Source organism: Jaculus jaculus, chromosome 16 (genome assembly GCF_020740685.1).
Source record: "Jaculus jaculus isolate mJacJac1 chromosome 16, mJacJac1.mat.Y.cur, whole genome shotgun sequence".
Lineage (NCBI taxonomy): Eukaryota > Metazoa > Chordata > Mammalia > Rodentia > Dipodidae > Jaculus > Jaculus jaculus.
The window spans coordinates 15,513,320-15,538,148 of NC_059117.1; the positions used below are offsets into that span (position 1 = coordinate 15,513,320).

Here is a 24,829-nt window from a genome sequence, read left to right on the forward strand (position 1 = left end):
TTGTAACTATGTTCATAAGTAATGGATTCCTGCATCTTACAATACAATCTATGATAATATTAGATATTTAAACAGACATGCCTGCATTTGTTAACACACAGATACAGATGTCCTCAACAGAGTGAATTTTACTGAGTATAAATTTTAAAACGTGTAAAAATATTTCAGTGGGAGCTGGACAGATGGCTCAACAGTTAAGGTGCTTGTCTGCAAAACCTAAGAACCCAGATTTGATTTCTCCAGTATTCACATAAAGCCAGATGCATAAAGTGGTGCATGCATCTGGAGTTTGTTTGCAGTGACTGGATACCCCAGTACACCCATTCTCTTTGTCTCTCTCCTCTCTCTGGCTGCAAATAAATAAATAATAATCAATAAATGTTTCAGCAACCTATTATTATACTAGAAAAATACTTCCTATCAACTAGGATTTAGATTCTATCCAGTAACTTGCTTCCTTGTCTGAGCAGGGTGATTATAGAACTGCAGAGCCAAGAAGGTTCTAACAGGCCAATGAGGAACCGGTCTTAGAGCTGTCAATGAGAAGATTCCAGGTCAAACAATTCTCCAGTGGCACAGGCAGGACTAGCCCCCCAAAACCTCCTCACTACCAGGCTAAGAGCTTTTGTCCACCACAGTCTTCACTAAAAACCCAACTAACATGCCTTGTAGCAGTCAGAATGAGACAGAAGCCTAGGCAAATGCATCTCGAAACACCGAGAATGTCAAGCGCTGTTCTTAGCGCTTGGTCAAATGATTTTACATAGCGATAAAGTTTTAAGGTAAACAGCCAGTTTGGTTATAAACCAAACTTTGTTTCAATCGATGAAAACTTTTGTGTTGGAAAATAGAAATCTTCTTAGAGCCTGATGTTTTCCTGGCCCACGTTCTTTCCTTGCAGCGAGCGGGCTGAGTCATTAAAGACAGCTGTGTCCGATGTTTATGAATATTATGGATGCTGAAAACCTAATAACAAACCCCAAATTCTCAAGGGTGCCCTCCCTCTCCTTTTCTTGAACTTGAATCTAAAAAGACATGCATTTCCCAGCAATGTCGGGAAGAGCTGTTCCTAGCATCTGCCAACTGCATTCATAAACTCAGATTGGTGGGGAAGAGTCCCAAAGACAGCACAGCCTTGCAACATGGTGTGTGAAAGATTAGGCAAAGCTTGTCACAACAAATGAAATCACGAAAAACGAAGATACAGAGCTGTATAATATGAAATGGGCAATTATTCATATCCACTTTGAAATTTAAAAAGCAATTTTTCTATAATTGAATTTTAGTGGTTCAATGACGGCCAAAGGACAGTCCTTCATAATGGGCAACTGTTTGTGCTGATGTTTGACTGCATTACAAATACGTACTAAGTCAGACCAAGAAATTAAGCAAGCTCTTCTACACCCTACATAAAGAGAACATAACAACACAGGGAAATAGTGGGTGGCCTTTCTTTCACTCATAATTTCTTTTGTCAAGTTTCAATAATGTTCAAAGATTTAAGATTTTATTTATTCAAAGATGTAATACCTGGAACATAATGTTGTTAACCATGATCACACTATACCATGTGACTCTGTGTATCCATCACAAGGACTGGAGAGACACCGGGGCAAAGATACGGTCCTTAGAATTATGTGACAGCATTGTCTCAGCACAGAGCCAACTCATGGCCACAGCTCATTTCATGGTGCTACTTACACAGAAGGTTCACTCCATTCAAAAGGCCTGACCCCTTTGCAAACAGTGTCTGTCTGCCCAGTGTTTGAGGCGGGCTTCTCTGGGTCACAGTAAGGACACATAGGTGGGTTTCAAAAGGATGAGTCACTACTTCTAACTGGGAGGTGGGCTAGGAAAGACATGGCGGATACAAGAGAAATGCTCTCTTGGCATTTGTGGTTCAGCCTTTCCTAGTCTATGGGGAAGACTGTGGCTCCTTGAAATCCAAACACATTGCTGCTTCCACACCAAACAAGTGGTACTATTTAAAATTCCACTTGGAGGGAATGGTGGTAATTGAAGCCATTCCCAGGACCACAAAAGCACTGCCACCCTCCAAATTGTACATTTGAATGACATTTAAAAGGTGCCAAAATGTGTAATCAATTCATTCAAAAGATATTTCCTGAATATCCAGTGTGTGCAAAATGCTGGGATGGTTATTTGAGGAGTGATCAAGACTGCAATGAAAGTGGATTATGGCACTTTAGGAATCCCAGGCTTGCCCTCCACAGGGCTGTTGAGGAGAAGGGGAGAGGGGCAGCTCCCTAGGAAAGGAAGGTGTCGGGAAATAGATGCACGCAGGGATGAAGGGGCAGGGGGAGGCCCACAGACAGCAACCAAGACGGGAGTAGAGGATGCAGCAGCTCCACAGACACTCAGTTAAAATAAAAAAAGTACTCAATTATTTGGAGAAAATATCAAACAGCTGGAAACATTTGAAACTGTGACTTACCACTAATATTTAATGCTATTTTGCTGAAAAAAAGGGGGCTTTATCTTTTCTTTTCCTTAAAGAGAAGTATGACCCCACACTTCAGAATGGCACATTCTTACTCTTACATCTCAAGGCTGTGAGTTAGGAGGGTACATTGCAGAAACTCAGAATGGCTACATGTCATCATGAATTCAGGGGTCATTCTCTCAAATGAAGTGGTAGAGATGGACAGAGATAAGTTTAAATAAAGAAAATTATCAGCCTATAACTTTGGGAGCTGGCAGTGTTTTTTCCCCCTCCTTTTGAACATGTTTTGTCCAAGATGAAAATATTGGAAGAAAACACAGGATTCCAACAAACTGTGATATCATCCACTATCCATATGTATATAGGATATTATGCAGCTAAGTTCTTGTTCAATGATCTTACAAAACTCTTAAACATAGCTGAGGATTTTATTCCTACATGAGCTTTGGTAAAACTCTTTTATGTATGTATGTATGTATGTATGTATGTATGTATGTATGTATGTATGTATGTATTTACAAGCACAGAGAGACAGACAGGGGGAGACAGAAAGAGAAAGAAAGATTGTACCAGAGCCTCTAGCCACTGCAAATGAACTCCAAATGCATGAGCCACGTCGTGCAATTGGCTTTACATGAGTACTGGGGAATTGAACTCAAGTCATTAGATTTTTCAGGCAAGCACTTTAACCAATGAACCACCTCTCAGCGCTATTTACTTATATATTATTTGTTGCTAGTAAGGATTGAAATTAGGGCCTTGCACATACTAGGAAATTATTCTACCACTAGCCATATCCTCAGCCTTCATTACAACTTGAACCAGACAAAAGAAAATTTAGATGGAAAAACATGCTTTTACAGAAGACACATTAATGACTAATAAGTATATAGAAAATCAAAACAATAATAACTAGCAAATATATAGAAAATATGCAGAAACATTTTCAGAAGACAGATGCAATGAAAATAGAGTCTCAGGTGGAAAACACTTTTGGTAAAATAGATAAGCATCCATATGCTTCTGATTGGAATGGAAATGAAGACATGAAGTATTTGAAGTAACTAGGCAATACATACAAATACACCCCAAAGTGTCTGTATTCTTGCCTCATTAACCATACTAAATTTCCATGAATTTAGCTTAATAAGAAAAACAAGGAAAGCCTAATTTTCACAAATACTCATCACATTCATAATACTGGAAACTAAAAACATATTCATTTAAAATGCCAGAGAAATGATTAAATCGTAGTGTTCTGATGGAATATTAGATAACTGTTAATATTATTTTCTTTTAAAATATTTTATTTATTTAGTTAGTTATTCATTTATTTATTTGATAGAAAGCAAGAGGCAGAGAGAGAGAGAGAGAGAGAGAGAGACAGAGAGAAAGGGAGAGAATATATGCACCAGGGCCTCCAGCTGCTGCAAACAAGCTCCAGACACATGTGCCACCTTGTGCATCTGGCTTATGTGGGTTCTGGGGAATTGAACCTGGGTCCTTTGGCTTTACAGACAAGTGCCTTAACTGCTAAGCCATCCCTCCAATAACCTGGTAGTGCAATTGAGATACATTCACAATACAGGTTGTCTATAAGTGATCCTACATACTTGGGATCAAGAGTGTGTCAGATTTTTTTCATTTTAATTTCAGAATGTTTACAACAGGAATGGGGGTGTAGTTCAGTATCAGCATGCATGCTTAGAATTCTCAAGGCCATGTGATCAATCCCCAGCACCAGAAAGGGCAGGGCAGGGCAGGGCAGGGCAGGGGAAGAGAAAGAAAGGAAAGGAAAGAAAAGAAAGGAAAGGAAAATTAAATTAAATTAAATTAAATAAACTTTACTGGTTGAGCATCCGTAATTCAAAATTTTGAAATGTGAAATGCTCTACATTATGAAATTTTTTGAGCATTGCATTCAAAATGTCATATATTGAAGCATTTTTTATTTCAGGTTTTAGAAATCAGTCTGCATAAAGGGATGGAGGACTGTATATAAAATGCAATGTTATCCAGCTACATAATTTTTTTTATTTTTTTTTTTAATATTTTTTCTTCACTTTTTATTTATTTTTTTATTTGAGAGCGACAGACACAGAGACACAGATAGAGGGAGAGAGAGAGAATGGGCGCGCCAGGGCTTCCAGCCACTGCAAACGAACTCCAGATGCGTGCGCCCCCTTGTGCATCTGGCTAACGTGGGTCCTGGGGAACTGAGCCTTGAACCGGGGTCCTTAGGCTTCACAGGCAGGCGCTTAACTGCTAAGCCATCTCTCCAGCCCCAGCTACATAATTTTATGTAAATATGATGGGAAAAGATGGAAGGAAAATATTTTTAAATATCAAGAGTGGTTATCTTTGATTTACATGATTATTTTTATTTTTCAATATATATAGACTTATCTAATCATCATAAACTATTTGACAAACAAAAATGTTACATTATGTTTTGATTTGGATTTTTTTTTGTTTTTTTAAATATTTTATTTGAAAGAGAGAGAGAGAGACAGATACAGGGAGGGGGAGCTAGAGAAAGAAAGAGAGAGAGAGAATGGGTGCACCAGAGCCTCCATTCATTGCAAATGAACTATAGACGCATGTGCCACCTTGTGTATCTGGCTTATGAGGGTACTGGAGAATCAATCAATCCTAGGTCCTTTGGCTTTGCAGGAAAGCATCTTATCCACAAAGCCATCTCTCCAGCCCAGGATTTATTTTTAATAAGTGCACCCAAGTCAACATTCTTTTTTTTTAAATTTTTTTTTTGGTTTATTTTTATTTATTTATTTGAGAGCGACAGACAGAGAACGAGGCAGAGAGAGAGAGACAGCATGGGCGCGCCAGGGCTTCCAGCCACTGCAGACGAATTTCAGATGCATGCGCCCCCTTGTGCATCTGGCTAACGTGGGTCCTGGGGAATCGAGCCTCGAACCAGGGTCCTTAGGCTTCAAAGGCAAGCGCTTAACTGCTAAGCCATCTCTCCAGCCCAACATTCTGTTTTTTAAGAGAAAAAGTAATCTCCTATTTGTTAATGGTTCTAAGTGTCTAACTTTTGACACACTTAATCACTTTCAAATTAATAAATGACTGGCTGGATGCAGAAAAGAGATGGAAAGATGCAAATAAGAATAGACAAAGTGGGCTAGAGAGATTGCTCAGTGGTTAAGGTGCTTGCCTGCAATACCTAATGACACAGGTTCAATTCCCTTGTACCCATGTAAAGCCAGATGCACAAAGTGGCACATGCATCTGGAGTTCATTTGCAGTGGCTAGCGGCCCTGGTACTCACTCTCACTCTACCTATCTATTATGTAGCTAGTTAGCTAGCTAGCTCTCTTTGCAAATAATTTTTTTTTTTTTTAAAAGCATGGACATCGTGAGAAAGTTCTTCAGAGTTTAGCAAAATTACTGTCTCTCCTGGACTTTTTCAGAGACAAGTTAGTTTGTCCTATAGTGGGCTTTAAAGGGTGAGAAAGGAAGAGAAAGAAAATAAAAGAAATGGTTTTTGCAAAGACACGATGTGATGATGTAATGCATCAACTCTTCCCTCCACTCTCAATGCCCATTTCAAAGTCCACTCACCCATTTCTTAGACAGGAAAAAGCAATTCACAAGCAGTTACATTATGTTCTGCCAGGAGGTTATACTTACATTCACGGCATCATTGAAAGGCATGTGCAGGTGTAACCACAATCCCTAAAGAGAGAACTAAACATGGAAGCCTGAACTTTTCCCATGGAGGTACAGATGCACCTCACCAGGTTCACATGTGCTTCTACCCATCTCTGGAAGCAGGGGCAATGAGGCTCTGTCCCAGAAACATTCACATTTTCCCTGTGTATTCATAATTGTTTCTTTTTCTTTTTTCTTTTCTTTTTCTTCTTCTTCTTTTTGGCAAGGAGAAACACTATAGATCATAGCGTCTCCATTCCGGCAACTGATGGGCGGGTAATAGATATGTGCTCTTCATACACTCTGGTGTCATCGTGACATGTTCTTAGGCTGAACGCCCAAGGCTGAATCTGGTATGAATTTAAATTTGCTTAGACTTCTGAGCTTTGGAGAGAAGAAATGTAATTCACTTTGTTATTGTGTCACTCTCTCTTGCTTTAGATTTGGGGTTCTTTTTTTGAATATTCCCATCACAATTATTTCTTCTTTGAAATGAGTGGTTCCTCTTCACTCCATAGACTCAACTGGCACTTCCCACTTTCAAGTATAAGCAATTATAGACAATACCTCAGAATTATCTCAGTTAGCAGAGACAGCACTTAGGGAGACATGACATAAGCCATTCTAATCAGGCAGTTCTTGTTTCCTACTCTCCCTAGCTATATGACCTTACTAAAGCTATTGAACTTCTCAGAAGCTCAGTTTCTTCATTAAAAAGGCTGCTAATATCTCTCAGGTTGCAGGGTACTTGTGAAAACTAACATTCAAGTGTCATATGGACTGACACAAGGTACTTTTTTTTTTTTTTTTTGAGGTAGGGTCTCACTCTGGTCCAGGCTGACCTGGAATTCACTATGGAGTCTCAGGGTGGCCTCAAACTCATGGCAATCCTCCTACCTCTGCCTCCCAAGTGCTGGGATTAAAGGCATGCACCACCATACCCAGCTATGGTACATATTTAATAATATCACTTATTATCAATAATTCCACCATACATTGTTGATTTTTTTTCAAACCATGTTTTTATATAAGTGCTCAAGTGTTAAATAGGAAACTTACTTTCTACTTTTTGTGGTTGGGCTTGATTTTTTTGGAATTTTTTAAACTTTGTTTATTTGAAAAAGACAAAGAGGCAGAGAGAGAGAAAATGGGTGCACCAGGGCCTCCAGCCACTGCAAACAAACTCCAGATGCATATGCCCCCTTGTGTATCTGGCTTACATGGGTCCTGGGGAAGCTAACCAAGGTCCTTTGGCTTTGCCTTAACCGCTAAGCCATCTCCCCATGTTTGGGCTTATTTTTAACTGACTCCTTATATAGAAAAATAACTTCAGGGGATAGAAAGATGGCTTAGCAGTTAAGGCACTTACCTGCAAAGCTTAACAACCCAAGTTTGCATCCATTAAGCCAGGTGTTCAAAGTGGTGCATGCATCAAGAGTTCATTTGCAGTTGCTGAAGGCCCTGGCATGTCCATTCTCTCTCTGTCTCTCTCTCTCTTTCTCCCTCCTTCTCTACTTGCAAATAAATTGATTTTAAAAATAGAAATAACTTCATGGGATGCTTCAGCCACAAATTCTTTAAGAAACTAATCATAGAGAGAATGTTAGTTATAAAAATAACAAGAATTATAATTCAGGCTGTGTTCTGAATATTCACAAGGCTGGGCTGAGATTGGATTTAACATGTAAGAGAATTATTTCCTAGCTTTTTACAACAACAACACAAAAAATCCTCTTAGTTTTACTAACTTGACAAAAGTATTATCTGATGTCTCAAAAAACACATCTAGACTCATGAACTATTAAACATCTGCTGTGAGGCCCTGGTCTTAACTTTCTATCAATTCTAAACCCTATCACAGACCTAACTCAGTGTAAATCAAGTCCTCACACTGGAATAACCACTTTGAGCCAGACCCAGTTAAACCTTCGAATTATCCCTCCTGTGCCATCTTCCTTCTAAGGTGCTGTTGAGGTTCTACCCATGTCTATGGTAGTCATTTAATCCAGATTTACCTTAAACACAGATCAATTTTAGTGATTTTGAACAATTTTCAGAAACAACACCCCATACCAAGAGTTGAACACATATAGATTCAGCCTAATGAGATATGCTTTCTAGTAGAGTCCTGGGCATGTAGGCATGCCCACACCTACACAGATTTTACATAATGTGCATCACCAGGATACACCACTTTATGGTCCAGCCCAGACCAGACTAATGGAACGCCTTTCTGGTACACTTTCCAGTAGAGTCTTGAGCACAATAGGTATTCCTGCTCAGATTTAATATAATTTATGTCACCAATATACACACCTTGATGGTCCAGCCCAAATTCTAAGTGAACTGGAAGCCCTTTCTAGTGGCCAAATACTATCCAACCCTGTAAGAAAGAAAGTTCTAGCCGGGCATGGTGGCACATGCCTTTAATCCCAGCACTCGGGAGGCAGAGGTAGGAGAATTGCCATGAGTTCAAGGCCACCCTGAGATGACAGAGTTAATTCCAGGTCAGCCTGGACCAGAGTGAGACCCTACCTTGAAAAACCAAAAAAAAAAAAAAAAAAAAAGAAAGAAAGAAAGTTCTTGTTCCAGTGATTGTTCAAACCCAAGGCTTTTTAGTCCTCAGAGTGATGCTAGATCCATATTGAACAAAGGAACACTGGGAAAATTGTACCAATATTTTAGACTGCTTCTGAAAACCCCACTGAGATTTTTTGGCCTGTGTGAGTTAGATAAACTGCCCACATTGATCTAATTCACTCAATAATTGCTCAATTCTCCAACTTATTACTCAGCTATAGCCAAATTTCTCCCCATGGACAAGGAAGATAAAATGACAGCTTGTGACTAAAATGTGCCAAATTGCACTTATTATCGCAACTAAGGCAGAGGCCACGAGAGAGGGTTGAGACACTGAGGGTCCCAAGTCCCTAAAATGGTACGGTTGGGAGTGTGCAGCTTGGACTGTGGTGGCCACATGTGACCACGGAAAAATAATGTATCCCTCTGCTTTCCATTACAGGCAATGCAATCCAAGCTGGAGCTCAGACCGCTCCCTCATACTGCAAGGTCGGCATGGAGGAGAGAGGATTGAGCCCTTTGCTAATAGCTCTATCATAGTGAGGGGGCCGCATCCTACTGCCAGGCATTGTGGGATCCTTTAAGGCTTAGGGAACACTTCTCAAATAAAAGGTCTCCTGGGAAGTCATATTCATTCCACAGAACCCGTTTATAACAAGCGCCACAACAGCTGAGCCCAAATCCACCCTCCTTCCTAATCGCCTCCCCCGGTGTGTGCATCTTCTCTCTTCCCTGCCAAACTGTTTGTGAGGGAGGAAGGACAGGTATGAAGGATGGGTGGAAAAAAGGGCAGGAGGACCAGAGGTGGGGTGAAGAAAAGGGATCAGAATGAGGCACATTGGCATCATTTGCACATGAATGCAGTGATTATGATGAACATCCACGAGGTAGCAAGCACCCAAAACACGAAGTCAACATTTTATCCTGATCAAATCCTCTAACACGTGCCCATGTATAGAGCTGCCATATTGTACCCCAGGGGTACAATCACTAGAACTGTCACCATGTGCCTGGGTGTACAATCACGGGAACTGTCACCCTGCACCCCGGGTGCACAATCACTAGGCTGTACATAGATGACTCAGCAGGTTAAAGCACTTGCTGGACAAGCCTGATGACCCGAGTTCAACCTGTAACCCACGTAGAGAGGCAGCTCTGGCCATACACATCTGTACCCTGAGTACTGAGGGGGTCTAGGTCGAGGAATTGAGAAGGCTCAGCTGTCAGCAAAGTATGACGGAAATGGCAGCTCCATGTCCAGTGAGACTTGTCTCAAGGAAGCAAGGCAAGCAGCAGAGGAGGGTGCCCGCTGTCCTCCACTGTCCCTACCTGTGTGACCAAGGGGCCCGGGCACCTGCACACATGTGCATGCACCACACACGCACCAAGAAACAAAGAAACGTAGATTTTAAAAATCATTAAAAAAAAAAAACCCATTTCAGACAATTGTACACATTTGAGAAACGAAGCACTGGGTACTATAAAATGGTTTTATAATGGGGATGGTCTGTTCAGGGGAGTCAGAACAAGTTTCCCTGAAGATAAAATGTTCTAGTTTCAGAGCAAAATGAGTGGGTGCTCACTAAGAGGGTGCAGCCATCATAGAGGCCATGTTGAGGTTGACAGTGTTCTTCACTGTGTATTTGTCAGATGGATTCACCGGGGACCTTGTCAAGCCGTGGCTTTCCATTCTAGGCCGAGCAGGGCACCACGTGGCTTGTGTGGAACGTAATGATGAGTCCAAAGGCCAGAATGTCCACACTAGAGAGAACAAGGGAGAGGGCCAAAGAGATGGGCAGGGCCTGGACATCTTAAGGAATGAGGGCTTGAAAAAGGAAACCAGCAAGATATCAACTTTCTCATCTGTGTTGTCTAAAAACCACCTTCCTTAGAGTTTCATTTCCTCTGGAAGACAGGACTTTGTAATATCTCAAGTGTACGTGTGAGCAAAGGTGTTTATGAACTTCAGGGCTTCTAAGTACCAATAAAGGCCGGTCCCCTCATCAAGGCAGCCCATTAATGACTCATGCTCATTGGTAAAAAGCCTCGGAACGTAACACATCTTTGTAAATCAAAAGAAATTAATCTTGTCCACTTAATTTGGATGGTTGTGCAGACTGAGGCCTTGCCACTCTTACACAAGCACCTTCAACCCCGTGGCATTATACTCCTCTTGGTAAACAATTTCTATGAACTCTGAGTGTATAGGGTTTCAAAAACAACTTCATCTAAAAAAGAACACAGACATCTCTCATGGCCACCTTCATCTTCAGTCTTACAATCTTAAAGACGAGTTTTTAAAAAATGTCAGTGCAGCTCCACCATCCTGCTCCTGAGTGTGTGACTGAGTGAAACAGCTGTGTGCTAGATGGTCGTGCAGGTCATAAAGCCTCAAGGGAAAAGTGGATAGGAAGCAGACGTGGGCTTCAATCAGTGCCTAGAATGCTTCAAACTTGGGAAAGGATCATTTCTCTGTTTTAAAATTAATGCAGGGGCTGGAGAGAAGGCTTAGCGGTTAAGTGCTTGCCTGTGAAGCCTAAGGACCCCGGTTCGAGGCTCTATTCCCCAGGACCCACGTTAGCCAGATGCACAAGGGAGCGCATGCATCTGGAGTTCGTTTGCAGTGGCTGGAGGCCCTGGTGCACCCATTCTCTCTTTCTCTCTCCCTCTCTGCCTCTTTCTTGCTCTGTCTGTTGCTCTCAAATAAATAAATAAACAAACAGAATTTTAAAATTAGTGCAGTGCTTACACAAAACACATCTCATAAGTAACGTGCTCTAATGTGACTCAGCCAGCCATGGGAAACTGCTAAGGGAAAGCAAGTCACCACTCTGCCGACCAGTATCTGGACTCTGGACTCTGGAGATGTAATCTCCTTGGCTGCTCTATGCATATGATGTGTAAATGGGGATGATACAGCTTAAGAAGTGATCTAAAGTGCTGCGTGTCGTCTGTGAGTCATGATATTCACACCTAAACATGTTGGACACTGATGCTGGAATGGGTAGGCGTGAAGGGTTGTGACGCCCTCTCTATCTATCGCCAAAGGTCAGCATGTTCTCAGCTGTCTGGAATGCCACCGTGCACTGTCCCAAGTAAACCAGGATGTAAAATCATGTGCAAGGCATTTGTTTTATGAGCTAAGGCATCCATCTTAATCAGATGAAAGGCCCTTCTGTTGGTCTGCCTGCCTCTCTGTCACCACATCACCAAAGCATGGCTAGACAATTTCCACCAATTTAGAGAGTGCAAAGAAGGGGATTAGATTTAACATGTGCTCACATGACAATATTCACTTGAGAATGGGGGGCACTATTCATCCATCAGCCAGATAATATATATGAGGCGTGCTCTGCCCACCCCTATAACTCCATATGCATGAAGTCAGCAGGCAATAATGGATAGAATACAGGAGAGATTGTCCCAGCAAGAGCGGGCTGGCTTGCTTGAAAGAGCAGACTTGTTGCAATATGATAGAGAAAATATTACTGTTGCTTAGTATTGTACATCAAAAGAGAGACTAGGAAAGGTGGCTCAGCAGTTAAGGCTCTTGCCTGCAAAGCCTAACAACCAGGATTCGATTCCACAGTACCTATGTAAAGCCAGATGCATAAGGTGGCACATGCATTTGGAGTTTGCAGCAGCTAGAGGCCTTGACATACCCATTCTCTCTGTGTGTCTGTCTCTATTCTATCTCCCTCTGCTTGCAAATAAATAATATTTTTAAAAGTTATAGACCAGGAAAGAGAGAGCACCTGTGGTAACAAACACTGAGAACAAAGAGATGAACTTAGGAAAGGTGACATGCTCCCTTCTCAACTAACATAGAGAGAAGGAAAATAAACCAGGAACTGGTGTTGTGGCTTGGACACACACATGTATGTGTAGAGGAAAGAAGGGAAGGAGGGAAGAAGGGCAAGTAAGCTAGCAGTTGAGAGCCACAGCATCTCAGGAACAGAAATAAGAAAGTGACTACATTCCTCTTAGGGAACGGGGTCCATGGGGTATTACACTGGTGTGTGGGTAATGACCAGCTCTGAAATGTCAACAACTCTCTAGGTAAACAAGAAGAAAGAACAGGGATACACAGGAGAGAGTGAATGCTAAAGGTGCAGCCTTCTAAATATGTACAGTATATATGTGTATGTATTTGTTTACATATATACTTATGTCCATGTCTGCACACATATTCAGAGACACAAACACATGTAAATACATATTCACAAGCTCTTTTAGCACACATATACATGCACCTGCTGCAGGTGACTCTGGCAGCCTCACTTATAATTCACTAGTCTTTAACACATGAGTGCAGGGCTAGGTGTGTATGGTCAGTACCTGGGTGCCTTCCTCTGCTATTAAAGGCCGCTTTGCTCCTTGAGTGGCAGTTGAAAATGCTAATCAACCATCCTGAGGGAAGCTTGACTCAATGACTGAAGAGAGCTGACCTCTCAGCCTCTCCCACCCATCAGGTAGGAAAAATCTGAAGCATGAAGTTTCTATGGGCTTCAAGAATCCCAGATAAAACTAATATCTGGTCACTTACATTGGTGGTTCATTTCAGATCTTGGTTAATTTGCATTGCTAGAACAAAATTCTATAGACTAGATAATGATCTAGAACAGAAATTTACTTCCGACAGTTCTTTTAAAAATATGTTATTTACCTATTATTTTACACATATATTTATTTCTGAGAGAGAGTGAGAGAAAGAGAAGTATGGGCATATCATGGTCTCTTGCCACTTTGTGTGTCTGGCTTTGCATGGGTACTGGGGAATCAAACTGGGCCCTCAGGCTTTGCAAGCAAGTGCCTTTAACCTCTGAGCAACTCACTTGTCCTATTTCTCACAGTCCTGAAGTCTGAAGCCCAAAGTCAAGGCTCCAGATTTTTTTTATTGTTTGCATTCAAAATGGCACCTATAGGGTCATCCACAAGAAGTGAGCCCTGTCTTCACGTGAAGAAGGAATGCAAGGATAAGAGAGGTCAACCCTCTTTCTTCATGACATTTGACAATGTCTCTAATCTTGTCCTGAATTCACAGCAGCCATGGTTTACAGTTCTTTATCAATGCAGGAAGGGTATCAGAGACGCAAGACCTCCCAGACTACATAATGGCAACTATGGCCAGAGAGTGGCAGTGAGGTTCATCAGTGGTGGGGCCACTGGCAAGTTGCCCATTCCACAATAAATAACCTTCTACCCATGATGATGCCAGCAACCTTAATTTAACTTAATGTGTTTTTTTTTTTTAAAGGCAGGAAAATCAGATGGGGATTAATAGGGAAGAATATGAGTTTAATGGGAGAAGAAGGGAGATAACAGAGAGTAATTTGGGGGCATGAGATCAAATGATACATATATGAAAATGCCAAAAGCTGGAAAAAAAAACATATATAGCAAAATGAAAATACTACTTTAAAACTAGGCTACTTAAATAATAAACAACCAGAATGAAAGCTTACACCTCAGATGTTAGTATTTACGGAAAGAACAAAACCCTCTAGGCGTGGTGGTGCATGGTCGCAGCACTCAGGAGGCTGAGGTGGGAGGCTTGCCACGAGTTCAAAGCCAGCCTGAGATACAAAGTGAGTTCTGGGTCAGCCTAGGCTTCAGTATGACCCTGTCTAAAAAATAAATAAATAAATAAATAAAAACCTGCTCTATGATCCTTCCCCCACGTCCAAGTCATTTGTCCTCTAGCATGAGCTCTTTCTTCTCTCACGTTTATTCTATTAATTTACAGCTGGTCATCGAAATGCAAGCAAAGCCATTAAGTACTATTTCAGTGTGAGGATGGCGACAAGAACCAGAAAGAAGATGGGAACTATAGGTGTGTAGTACGTTAGACTCAAGTGTTTAGGAAAGGGTTCAGACTACAATTCTGAAGAAACCAACTGAGCTGTACAAATAACATCTATGTATTTCTTAACTGAAAATGAGATGAGGTCTTCCACGGACCTGAACTTGGCCCTTTGGTATATGCTCCATTCGGCACAAATAACATTTAAAATTTTTTTTGTTCATTTATTTATTTATTTATTTGAGAGCGACAGACACAGAGAGAAAGACAGGGAGAGGGAGAGAGAGAGAATGGGTACGCCAGGGCTTCCAGCCACTGCAAACGAACTCAAGATGCGTGCGCCCCCTTGTGCATCTGGCTAATGTGGGACCTGGGGAACCGAGCCTCGAACCGGGGTCCTTAGGCTTCACAGGCAAGCGCTTAACCGCTAAGCCATCTCTCCAGCCCACAAATAACATTTAGAAATAGGTGAAATCCAAATGTCTCGGTATATTTGAGTTTGTGATTCTTGTATACAGAAATTCATTTCCATTTCCACTTTTGGATACTTGTCACTGATGTCATTAGTGAAATGACAGGAACTTCCTATCTTCCTCATCACCTTCTGAGTTTCCTCCCCGCGGAGGCTTGGGTATCTGACCTTGGCACACCTTTAACAGAAACATAATTCATCCAGGCATACGCTTAAGATTTACTGTTGGAATCTGTGGTCTTTTTCCTAACTCAATTCACTCCCAGAAGAGTGTGATTAATAAAAATAAACAAAAAATGTTAACATTTTCCAATATGGAAGAAATAAAAATTGAGAAATGTGCAATATTTAACAAAAATAATCAGTTACATAAAAATATAAAACTATACACAAAAATAGAAGTTGAATTAGAATATGCAAGGTCATGTTCATTTTCATTAGTGAATAACTTTTGTGTTTTACTATGTTGTATGGATGCTTTACATCTACATGCATGCATCCTGCCTTGTCTCTCTTTCATCCTATCCTTCTCTTTGATACAACATCCATCACCTTTCATCATGTTTAAAATAAGCTGGATTCTGGGCTGGAGAGATGGCTTAGCGGTTAAGCGCTTGCCTGTGAAGCCTAAGGACCCCGGTTCGAGGCTCGGTTCCCCAGGTCCCACGTTAGCCAGATGCACAAGGGGGCGCACGCGTCTGGAGTTCGTTTGCAGAGTCTGGAAGCCCTGGCACGCCCATTCTCTCTCTCTCTCTATCTGTCTTTCTCTCTGTGTCTGTCGCTCTCAAATAAATAAATAAAAATTAAAAAAAAATAAACTGGATTCTCTTGCAGCATGTCCAACCCTTAGTCTGTGGGCCCTATGCATCCCGGGATTGCTATGAATGTAGCCTAACACATTCGTAGCTGACAATGCTATGTCTGAACATCAGAAGATTGGACACCACTATGATTCTAGGTTGAGTGTGTGTGCCATAGGAAGATGAAACTATTTTAGAAAAAAAAAAAAAAACGAGGAGAAATGGCAAATGCTATGATTTATGATGATCCTCATGTGATTCTGCCTTGGAAGATAAAGATACTAGAATTCCTTATATGTTTCCTTTTTAATATCCTGACATGCATTCTGTCACAAGCTACTTGGAAACTATATGCTCTTTATTACAAAAGGTTGAAAAAATATAGCTGTGGTAACTCCTACTATAAATAAGTTGAGCAGCTATGGGAGATCAAATTCCTCATCATCAACATGACCACTACTACCAACAATAGATTTACTCCCACTTTAAATGCATTAAAATAAAAAAGAGCCAGGTGTGGTGGCACACGCCTTTAATCCCAGCACGTGGGAGGTAGAGGTGGGAGGATCTCTGAGAGTTCGAGGACACCCTGAGACTACATAGTGAATTCCAGGTCAGCCTGGACCAGAGTGAGACCCTACTTCAAAAAAATAAAAAATAAGCAAATAACTTAAATAAATCAAATAAATCCTTGTAAAGTTACAGCATGGGCCAGATTCCCTTTCTCATGCCTGTCTCACCAATCCCCACTCTGTCCTGAATCTCGTCCATCCCTCACAACCATGGAAAGCAGCCTCACCCCACAAAGCATCAGTTCTACATGACTGTTTCACATTCATCAGCTGCCCCAGAAAGGAGCTGCTCTGCCCCAAGAAGTAGGAGGAACACTGGGAGACAGGGGTTCTTAACTGAAAGCTGGTTTGTGCTCTGGAGGACAGTGGGCAAGAATAGGAAGACATTGTTGATTGTACACCTGAGGACTTAGTCAGCTGAGGTCAGGATACTGCTGAGCTGAGCTTCCTATGACACACAGAACAGCTCACAAACAGAAAGCCTCCCAGCCCAGGGGGTCAGTGGTGCTGATGTTGAGATACCTGCCTCACATGGACTTGACTTCCCCTTAGTTCTACATCAGGAGACTGGTGAAGATGGAGTGAATGTAAGAGTTTGAGGCTGCTCTTGGTAAAGCCAAGTAACAGTTAACTCCTAGGATCTCCCGAGCAGCATCCTTAGCTGGACTTACAATGCAGGAGCACTTGATACATTTGCTTCCTTCCGGCTGAAACTCCTCTCCTTCCTGGTATAGCACACCTTCAAACACACAGCCTGGAAAACAAAGAAGTGTTCAGTGTTAGGAGAGCAGGCTTCACTGAGCTTGACAAGATCCTTCCATCCACTGCTCACCATCTCCCACCTGCTCCTCCACCTCTACCTCAAAGAGTATCCTCTTTAGTCACAAGCAAAAAGGAAAACAAAGATGGTTCAGTACAACTGACTGTCATGTTGGTATAATACCAGAATCCCTAAAGATGAGAGGAAACAGAGACAGTTAAACCTCAGACAGTAGATGAGCTCCTGAGGGTCATGCAGCAAGATCTCATAGCTGCGTCACAAAAACACTGACCACTGTGTGAGGAATCAATCACAGAGGGGTCAAAGGAGGTCAAAGGAAAGCCAAGGGGAGAGGTCAATGAGATAAAGAGGAAATCCCACTGCACTGGGGAGACAGCCCAGTGGTAAGGCTCTTGCTCAGCAAGTGCGAAAGAGTAAATGCACTGCAGGGAGCTGCCTGCAATCTTACAGCCTCTTCCAGGCCCAATGTGCCTCTCACTTCATCTTCCCAATAATCATACAAAACAGGAACTCTGCCCCTTGTTTCACAGATGAGGAAAACATAGCAGGTGACCAAGTTGTGACATGAACTCACTTCTGACCCACCTTGCTATGAAAAAAGCCAAGAATGGGCAGGGACAGGACAAGGCATTCCATGTGGGTTTCAGCACCACCCTGTGTGTTCATGGGGCTGTGGTTCTTACAAAGTTTGGCTCATAACAGACACAAGTCCAGGTGTTGTCTCTTATTCAGAAGGATGCTCAGGACACTGCTATATTCTAAAGAACCTGAGGCACAGGCTACAAGTAATTGTCACAGTATCATGCAGGACTATCAGTTCATGGCTGTCTTTACAAGGCCAGAATGGTACAGGTCACTTTCTACATTAGTGGACAGAGCTAGCAGTAGAACTCTCAATGGGCTTTTATGAAGGCTCAAAATGTCTTAAGACCTGCCAAGTAAGACTGCCCGCAGAAACAACCGCGTCCTGACAAGAACAAGCGCTGTCCCAGGTGGCCTAACCCCAGCCCCATCTGTCTCACAGATAAACAAAAGAATGTGAGAACAAGGGCTAAGGCTAAAGAGAAATAACCAAGTAAAGTGGATCCAAATAATGACCCACGAGGAAGACCTTTTGACACTTCCACCCAGAGCTAGCAACCAGCTACTTGCCCACTGTTCATGACGGTGTGGAAAAACTTGGTAAGTATGGGGCCTCACTAGTGGTATCTCAGGGCTGTTCCTAGTTGTTTCTTTCCAAAGGCAACAAAATACTTCAGTTCTTCCCTATGTCTATGCCTCTGATTCTGTCATACAGATTACTACAACTGTCTACAACTGACAAGTGAAAGAATCGAAACTAAAAATTCTATGTGACTGTCCCTATTACAAATGACCTTCCATGAGAAGAGATTCAGACAAAAAGGAAGGCGAAGATGACAAGAAATGCCTTGGAATCCATCTCAGGATGAGACTGACCACAGACTATGCGTGCTTATCACTTTGCAGAATGCCACTGCTGAACCAACAGATGTCAGTCCTTGTGAATTACTAGGAACACCCTAAGGCTTCCCTTGACTGTCCCTAGCTATGGCTTCCCTCCAAAGGCAAAGGATGAGACATTCTGGAGGCAGCTCCCTTTGAATCCTCCAATTTGCATCCTAAACATGGTCCTTTAGAACTCAAGAAAGGGAGTAAAGTGGGTTCCTGATCTCATCCTTGAACACAAAATGTTGCCTGGGGTCAACATTGGTGTGTGGCCTCTGCATTGTTCACTCTCCCAAAACACGAGAATCTGGTACATGGTGAGGTATGGCGGTCTAATGGTGAGAAAAGAGGTCCTAGCCCTGCCTTGTGGCCCTTGCTCACTTCTGGTCCTTGGTCTGATACTCATCCACATGGAGCTCAGTTTCTTGCTGTCCTTGGTCAGTTGTGAGGATTTGGCATTGAAATATGTGAACTCAGCCAAAAAGCAGAATGAAAAAGAAGCAAGAGGTCAAATGTGGAAAGTTCAAGTGCTGAGTTTGCATGTCTGAGTTTCAAAGGCAGCTTCTAGCATGACTGTCTCCTGAGGGAAGGGTGTCACCTGGGGTGAAAAGTTGTCACGTTTCAGGGCTCCTTTTGCATAACCCTTGTTCCTTGGGGGCTCTTGTAGCTGTGGGGAAGCAGTGTGAGGCCTCTGAACAGATTCTGATTGATAAAGCTATCATTCACTCAAGAGAACTGAACAAATATTTAATAGCTATTATGCTTAAATACATATAGAAAAATAACTTATTCTATTATAAATCTTAAACTTGGCTGTGTATACAAATTACTTGAAAATCTTCCTGTCCCCAATATTCAGATAGAATTTGCTGGGGACACAGCCTGGGCGTCAACATTTAGTGGGGGTTGTTTGTTTGTTTATTTATTTGTTGGAAATAGGTTCTTGCTCTAGTCCAGGTTGACCTGGAATTCACTGTGTAATCTTAGGGTGGTTTTGAACTCATGGCAGTCCTCCTACCTCTGCCTCCCAAAGCCACCATGCCTGGCTATCATTTAGCTTTGCAATTCCCCACCACATCCTGAAGAACTACTGCTCCACCTTCATAAGGTTCTTCAAGGCACTGAAGGACATTTGCATGTGATGCAAACTGTCCAACACATTTAGAAGGAAAGGTACTGAAGCAAACCACTGGATAGATACAAATTAGTGGTGTCATGGGTTTAGTTTACTTTTAGCCAGTGTTTTGCCTTCATGTAAGCTGAGCCAATAACACAAGCTCTACAGAAGCCCGTGTGTGGAAAGGAGGCTTCTCTTGGGACAGGGGGAAAGCTAGAAGCTTTGGAAACTAAGTGTTCTTGATATTCAAGGATGAAAAACTGCTTTATGAATGAGACTCACATGGAGGGGAATGAAGGGGGCTTTGGCTCATCTCTGCAGAGCACCTTTCCATGGTGTCTTGCCTCCTACCATCACTACCTCACAGGAAGGTTCCGAGAACAGCAGTCCCTGTAGAGATGACCTTTCACATTCAGAGCAGATGTGCGCATCATCAGCAATGAGGGGAAGGGTCAGAGAAAACACCTGTCTGAGAAAACTGACTGAAGACTTGGGAGAGCAGAAAACTAGTCTCACACCTCAACATCACCAAGCCTGTGTGAAGGGCCAGAGAAGACACGGGAGGCCTTTGTGACCCTTGTGCCGAAGAGTGAGCTCTCTAGGCTGCCAATGAGTCAGCAAGGCCTTCTAAACAAGAGCTTGTTGGAGCCCACTGAAAACTAAGACCAGCAAAACTTGAACTAAATTTGTGTTTTCAGGAAATATTTGGTCGCCTTATCACAGTGACATGTTCCAGCCAGGACATGGTGATAGGAAGCAATACAAAGAAGTTGCTGGAATCAAGAAAAGCCATAGCCCTTTCTTCCAAAATAAGTGCTACCTGTGGCCCTGTGGAGCAGAAAGCAGGCTTCTAAGCATGGCAAACCCACATGCCCAAACCTACCGCACCTTACATTTACGCATCACACGACAGCCCGGCTAGGCATTTCTATGCAACAGCCCTTACTCCCTACGCTCGGTAGGAACCCAGAGGTAAAGTTGGGAAAACTCCCTTAGCACAGAGGGAGATGACGCGTTCCTGAGACAACACAGGCTTGTGGGTGGTAATGCCGCCTTGAGCGAGCGGCCACTTCTCGAGCGTTACCTGGACACGTGGGGCAGCAGAGCCCCTGATGCTCTGCGGGGTTTTTACAATGAACGACACAGTGCACCTCTGACTCCGTGACAACACCCTCCTGAAAAACAGAATGTCATCGGTTAGCCTAGAATGCCAGTTAAGGGGTTACGACTTTGGGAAAGTAACAGAGGGAAGGCACGAGAACAGACCGTCAAAAGTTCAATGTCTGGGGGTGAAGGGTGTACCCAGAAATCCATGGCACAAGTGAAGCTCACCCTCTTGCTTTCTTCCTCATAGGTGAAACTCTTGTCACCTGTTGTTTTTTTTTTTTCTTTTCCTCCTACTTTCTTTGGCACTGCAGTTTTATTCTTTTTTAAAAATTTTTTGTTATTTATTTATTTATTTGAAAGCGATAGACAGAGAGAGAAAGAGGCAGATAGATAGAGAATGGGCACACCAGGGCCTCTAGCCACTGCAATTGAACTCCAGATGTGTGTGCCCCTTGTGCCTCTAGCTAACATGGGTCCTGGGGAATCGAGCCTCGAACCGGGGTCCTTAGGCTTGAAAGGCAAGCGCTTAACCGCTAAGCCATCTCTCCGGCCCCAGTTTTATTCTTTAAATCTAGTTAGTAAGACCTTCTTGCTGTCAGCCATTACCTGACAAAGCCTAGTGGCTCATTCACAATTGCTGTAAGTTGTCAGTACTGGGTATATTTTCTATTATTCTTATTACACTTCACACTATCAACTATAAGGCACAGAGCACAAGCATCCAGAGATCCTTATCTCCAGATTCCTTTTACCTTTGTAGGATAAACCTAGACCAGTTCTAGAATTCTACAGTTCTAGAAATGGAGGGCCTGGGTCTGTTTCCTCCAGCATTAAACAAAACGATGAAAATAATTTCTGAGTTCACATTGCCTATGTTAGAACAGACACTTTAGGTTTGAATGATGAAATCAAATGAGTCACTGGCAAACTGATCTTGGGGTTAAGCTATCATCTTGAAGTTAATTTGAACATTTTGTTTATTTGTTTGTTAGTCTACTGAGACAGGGTCTCATGTGTTCCAAGCTGGTCTGGAATTTTCCATTCAGCCGAAGCATCCTTGAATTTATAATTCTCCTGCCTCTGCCTCCCAAATGCTGGGATTACAAGTGTGTACCACTATGCCCAGTTTCAATTGAAAAAAATTTTAAATTAAGTGTCAAGGTCTTTAAAGTATTCATTCTATACTCTCTACCCATTTTCTAAAGGAATTAATGTTTTTGTTGGTTTAATTTTGGTTTGAAGGAAGCATGGCATGAGCAGAAAGCAAATATAAGCAGGCTGGAGATTTTGCTCTACCAAAGGAAATTTACTGTAGTTGCTCTCACATTTATGGGGAAAAAATCCCAAATTACCAGCAATACCAGCATCAAAAAATGGGGGATCAATGCTTACATCCCTAACTTGAAAGCAATCCAAAAGTTCTGAACTTAGGTCAATTTCCTTTCATTATTAGTTTTCAGCCTCAATTTTCTGTCTGTGATCATCAGATTTTTCTTCTCCAGTGCAAAATTAAAAGTAAGAAAAATAAAGGTTAAAATTGTCACCATCAGAACTCCCTTGACAAAGACTATAAGGAAGAAGATAAAATTCATCTTCTAAGGAAAAGGGCCAGATCAGTGGACTCGCTGTTACCTAGCTACCTAATGGTACCCACTACATGCAGATATCTGCTAGTTGCTTTTTAAATGAGTCTTGCTCATTGATTAATTAATAATTACCCCTCAATAGACAGTCTATCCCCTTCATTCAGTGGTTAAACTGAGGTGTGGAGTAACAGAGCCTGTGGCTCATTTGAAGTCCTGCATGCCTTTTCTGTTCCTGGAGAGAGACTGTAATTGTGTCATTCTTTGAAGGAATAAGCCTTGCCTGTCAGGTGCAGGTAGATGGAGGTCTCACTCCCTAAAGAAGGATTCAGTCAGAGAGAAGCAGGAAGGTGCCAGCTGAGAAAACCTCCTCAGGTTTACTTTTCAGTTTACTGAATAAAATGACAAATAGCAGAGCATGTGCAAAGCTTTAGGAAAAAAAGGAATGAGGCGAAGCTCATTTTTGGTGAGCTGTTCTGCAGCTGAGCATCTCCTGACTTTTCCAATAACATGATGTTCTGGCATCAGCCCTTTCCAGGCCTTACTGATGGGCAGTAAGGGTTTCCGACAACTAATGTATCTTATAGCCATGAAATATGCCCTCCCGTATAGTAGCTTCCATTGAATTTCCACAATGACTCCATCCAAAGGCAGCAATCTGCTCTCATCCAGGTACCTGAGGAGCAAGTCCTCTGACAGTAGTTGTGCACAAATGTCACGTGGGACTCCAAAACCTATGAGACAGCTCAGTTAACACCGTCACCAGGATTTTCAGAACACTCCTGTCAAGTAGTGGGAATTCCATAGATCAAGGGTGAGGGTAGAGGAGAGGCGCTGCAAAATTTGACAGGAATATGGACTTTTGGTGCATTAAACTCATTGATCTTGATCTTATCTCTTTGCACTACAAGACTGACTGAATTTATAATCAATCTAGAGTAAAACTTCAACAAATTCAGTTATTTGCATCTGTTAACCTACTGCTCACGTTCACCAATTCTTGCTGCATAAATAAACTAAATAATGAATGGCACAAATAACTGAAGGTCTTATGAGGAGTGTGTCTACCGAAGGAAAATAGAAAGAACATGTCTTGAGAGCTAGAGAGATGGTTTACTGGTTAAGGCACTTGCCTGTGAAGCCTAGAGACCCAGATTCAATTCCCCAACACCAATGGAAAGCCAGATGCACAAAGTGGTACCTGTGTCTGGAGTTCGTTTGCAGTGGCCAGAGGCCCTGGCATGCCCATTCTCTTTCTTTCGATTTGCTTATTTCTCTTTCTCAAATAAATTAATAAAAAAGAGAGAACATGTCTTACTGGGAGTGTGTCCATTGAGGGAAAATAGACAGAATATGACTGCACAGAACCCAGGTTCCAATAAACTAAATGTCAAGATGCTGTAGATCAGATCAGAAGCAAATATCTATTATTATACTCACCTTTCAATCTCTTTTGCATGCCCATGCATACTCTGAGATGGTTAAAAGGGGTTTGGAATAAAATTATTACAGCACCTTCTCCATTACAAAGAAATTTCAAGTTGTTTATAATTAGATGAACATTGCTTTTTTGAAAGAGTAATTCTATAAAAATAACAAAAGTGGTTGATAAATTCAGTTTCCTCCTTTCCTCTTTGGTTCATCTTGTCATGTGGAATTCAGCAAGGACTGGACACAGTGGGGTCCTTAGTTGCAGAACAAATAGTTCTTCAATTTGTCAGATTGCAATCATTGAGATTACAGAGCACTGATTGCCTCAGTTGAGTTGTGTACAGTTTGGCTCTAGTTCAAAATCTTTTTAAGTCAAAGAAGGAAAATCTATCTCACCTAACAATACCTCTTTTCTGCTAACAGTATTTCATGTTTTGCTCAAAGATGATTTCACAGGAAGGCATGAGTTTTCCCCAAGGACATATGCATCTTCCTTGAGTTTTTCCAGATGTGAGGTAACAAAGGTGGACAATGTTCTAGAAATAAGTCCTACACAATATCTATTCTGCATTTGTCTTGTTATAGTGAAGGTCTCAATAGTTACATGTAAAAATACAATTGGTTTCTCATTTCTCTCTGTGTGTCTATCTATCTCTCCCTCCCTCAGGATGACTCTAGATTCCTTTTTTTCTGGGGAGTGAAATAGCTAGACTTTACCTGGCACTGGCGCAGGACACATGGCTTAGCTGGGTTCTGCCATTTGTATGAGCTGTTGTACGTATTTCCTTCATAGGTGCAACCTAGATAGGCAAAACAGAAAGGAGAAGAAATGATGAATGTGGGTTTCCTTTCTCTTTGAAGCAAAGAAATTATGTCATCCAAGCCAAGACCAGCTCCTTGGCTCTTTTCCCCAAAACACAAGTTCAATATCTTCTGGGTATCCACTTGTCACTCACTGATATTAAGTATTCCTGAAT

General features: G+C 41.9%; 1 protein-coding gene across 3 annotated transcripts in view; it reads right to left on the reverse strand.

Annotated features, from left to right (window-relative positions):
* The window catches only part of Bmper (BMP binding endothelial regulator), a 254,257-nt gene that overhangs the window by 162,526 nt on the left and 66,902 nt on the right, over positions 1-24,829 (reverse strand). For all 3 annotated transcript variants that reach the window (XM_045135611.1, XM_045135609.1, XM_045135610.1), the window contains exons 4-6: positions 24,570-24,652; positions 20,816-20,906; positions 17,038-17,120 (exon numbers count right to left, since the gene is read on the reverse strand). In XM_045135611.1, the coding sequence (XP_044991546.1) occupies positions 17,038-17,120; positions 20,816-20,906; positions 24,570-24,652 (257 nt within the window). The remainder of the gene's footprint in view (positions 1-17,037; positions 17,121-20,815; positions 20,907-24,569; positions 24,653-24,829) is intronic.